The sequence below is a fragment of the Carex rostrata genome, chromosome 16 (assembly GCF_964058835.1).
Source record: "Carex rostrata chromosome 16, lpCarRost1.2, whole genome shotgun sequence".
NCBI lineage: Eukaryota > Viridiplantae > Streptophyta > Magnoliopsida > Poales > Cyperaceae > Carex > Carex rostrata.
The window spans coordinates 2,429,717-2,432,551 of record NC_135933.1 but is presented as its reverse complement, the minus strand read 5'-3'; the positions used below and the strand labels follow the sequence as shown (position 1 = coordinate 2,432,551).

General features: G+C 31.1%; 1 protein-coding gene across 1 annotated transcript; it reads left to right on the top strand.

Annotated features, from left to right (window-relative positions):
* The first annotated feature begins 1,691 nt into the window (after positions 1-1,691).
* LOC144567663 (auxin-responsive protein SAUR66-like) lies at positions 1,692-2,108 on the top strand. The gene has a single exon (XM_078317827.1). The coding sequence runs from the start codon at positions 1,692-1,694 to the stop codon at positions 2,106-2,108; it is 417 nt and encodes a 138-aa protein (XP_078173953.1).
* Positions 2,109-2,835: the final 727 nt, after the last annotated feature.

The following is a 2,835-nucleotide window of genomic DNA, read 5'->3' as shown; positions in this document are numbered from 1 at the left end:
CCCCTGCTTTTTGGAAAACTGATAGATGCAATTAATGTTTCCATAAGCTGATACAATGACCAAATTAAACCGATGCAGATATGTCTCGAGTACCAATGCAAAATGTCATGATTAGGCCCAAACTCTGCAATGGAGCTTCCAACAAAATTTGTTTTTGAGTCAATTTCCTTAGTTTTATTAACTCAGGACTCTTTATTCTTTTTTATTTTATTAATATTTCTCTTTTTTCAGTATTTTTGAATTGAATATTTGATTAAGATTCAAATTTTAATTATTGATGCTTTGTTACACTGCTTTTTCTTTTATCACGTGATTTATAGACCATACATATTGGGATGATATAACATTGATATCTTGTTCTTTCTTTCTATCACCTTTCCTTTTATAAAAATCCCTTTATTTTTACTTAAATAAATAATCGGATTTTTTCTCTTATGAATTAGAGAAAAATGAAGAGATTTCAGTTGCTACAAATATATGATTTATTCATATTTAAATCATTATAGTGACTTTTTCTTGGGATCTTGATAATACGAAGCAATAGGTTGGTTTTTTTTTATTAAAACAAAAAAAGTTTTTAGTAAGGATTAGTTGACTTTTTCAGTTCTTATTTTTTAAATTTTAAAGAAAAAACTTACGAATCACACACTAAGCATTGCAATTATATTAAAAGAGTCAATCAAATTTTTATTTAACCCTAACTAATTTGAAAAGAAAAAAAACAAAGTCAATTTTTTCTACTTTATTAATTCTAGTTTCTAAATATCCAAAATTTTACGCCTAAAACTCCATAGACAGCTTGAATTGTATGAGAATAATAATCCATTTTGGTACAAATTATTTGTAGGGGTAGTTTACCCTTTCTTTTACTTTCTTTACGCGCGATATCTTTTCCGTCGATACGGCCTGCGAGTTGTATTTTAATTCCTTTTATACCTGTAGATTTAGTTATATCAATAGCTTTTTTCATTGTCTGTCTAAAGGGAACTCTCTGTTTTATTTGTAAGGCTACAAATTCTGCAATAAGATTAGGGTGGCTATAAAGTGGTTCTTTAGTGTATTTGACGAGTTCAAGACGAAGTCTTCTGGGATATCTTGTGGGGTATATAGAATAGAAAAATTCTTGTTTTTCTATATTTTCCTTCAAATCTTTCAGTCCATCTGTTGTACATACAAATGCCAAACACCTAATTGGGAAATTACATTAAAATTCTCCTTAAATTGGTCATATTGCCAACACAGTATTAAAAAAATATAAACCAATTAATATACTGATAGGTACAGTTATCTGTTCATTAATCCAGAGAAGATACAAGGGACATGAACTATCAGTACCAAATCAAGCCCAAAAATCGCAGCAATAATTACTGTAGTCACAGGACCATGCATGGCCCTCAAGTTTCCACGTAATACCTTTCAGAAAATCTTTAATATGTTCGTCTATTTATGTAAAAAAGGCACACATTAAATGTTTATGTACACATATTTGAAATCTTCAACAACCTGTACTTCAATTTGATTCAATCATTTAATGCATATGGTCTTATATCCTCCCCACAAGTTGGCAAAACCTCCCATTCATCGCTCTCAGTTTTGTCAAACAGCAGCACACGGTTTTGTTCTCTCTTAAAAAATCTTGCTACGTATATATTCAGACTACTATACACATTTTTCTTAACATAGAAAAAACAATGCTCACTCCAAAGAAGCTTGTAGGTATGGTTAGAAGGTGGCAAAAGGTGTCTGCCTTAGGAAAGAGAAGAATAGTGTCAGTAGATACTGATACTGGCTATACACTTGCGGTTGCAAGAAGAGGACATGTATACGTGTACACCAACGATCAAAAGCGCTTCATGGTGCCTCTGAAGTATTTGTCGAGTTCGTTCTTTGTAGAATTGTTCAAAATGTCAGAAGAAGAGTACGGGTTGCCATCCGATGGACCTATCATTTTGCCGTGTGATGCCGCGTGCATGGAGTGCATTATCTCCTTGATACATAGTCAGGTTTCAGGGGAATTGGAGAAGGCTGTTCTTGCTTCTATTGCTAGTAGCCGGTGCACCGTTTCTTCCCAGCAGCAAAGGAAGCAATTTGTTATTTATGGATTTTGATGATGATGATATTCTTTTTGTGATTGGATTGACAATTTGTACATACTTTGTGCAAATGATTATTAAAATTTTGGTTCAATTTATTGATGTTGATGCCAACTTATGATCATTTGATAATTGAATTATATTTTTCATTTGAATACAGTTCGGGTATTCTAGTTCAAGCTATGGACAATGTGAACACATTGATGATGAGGTTTCATGCATGCATGTTTTCCTTTTCTATTTTATTTTGTTATCGAACTAGATAGCCAGTAACATGGATATATGATAACTTCCTTTATATATATATATATATATATATTATATAGAGGAGGGATCAAGTTACTACTATTATTTTCTTCATTTTCAAAGTTCAAATCATCAATCCAAACTGTTAGATGTGATCTCTACAATAAAATGTGCTTGAAGACCAAATTTTACATTTTTAAATTTTTTTTTTACTATTTATTAAGATGGGTACAAAAACTAGTAAAATTCAAACCATTGAATTTTGTACCCATCTTAATAAATAGTAAAAAAATTTCAAAAAATGTAAAATTTGGTCTCCAAGCACATTTTATTATAGAGATCACATCTAACGGTTTGGATCGACGATTTGGACTTTGAAAATATAGAAATTGATTGTGGTAACTAGTTTTAACTCAAAAATTATTGTAACTTGATCCCTCCTCATTTTATTGTAGAGCTCAATTGTTGTAACTTGAGTAAGGCTACCATACAATGC

Bases quoted from the DNA above. Each gene is read 5' to 3' on its own strand.
- LOC144567663 (XM_078317827.1), top strand. From the start codon at position 1,692: ATGCTCACTCCAAAGAAGCTTGTAGGTATGGTTAGAAGGTGGCAAAAG.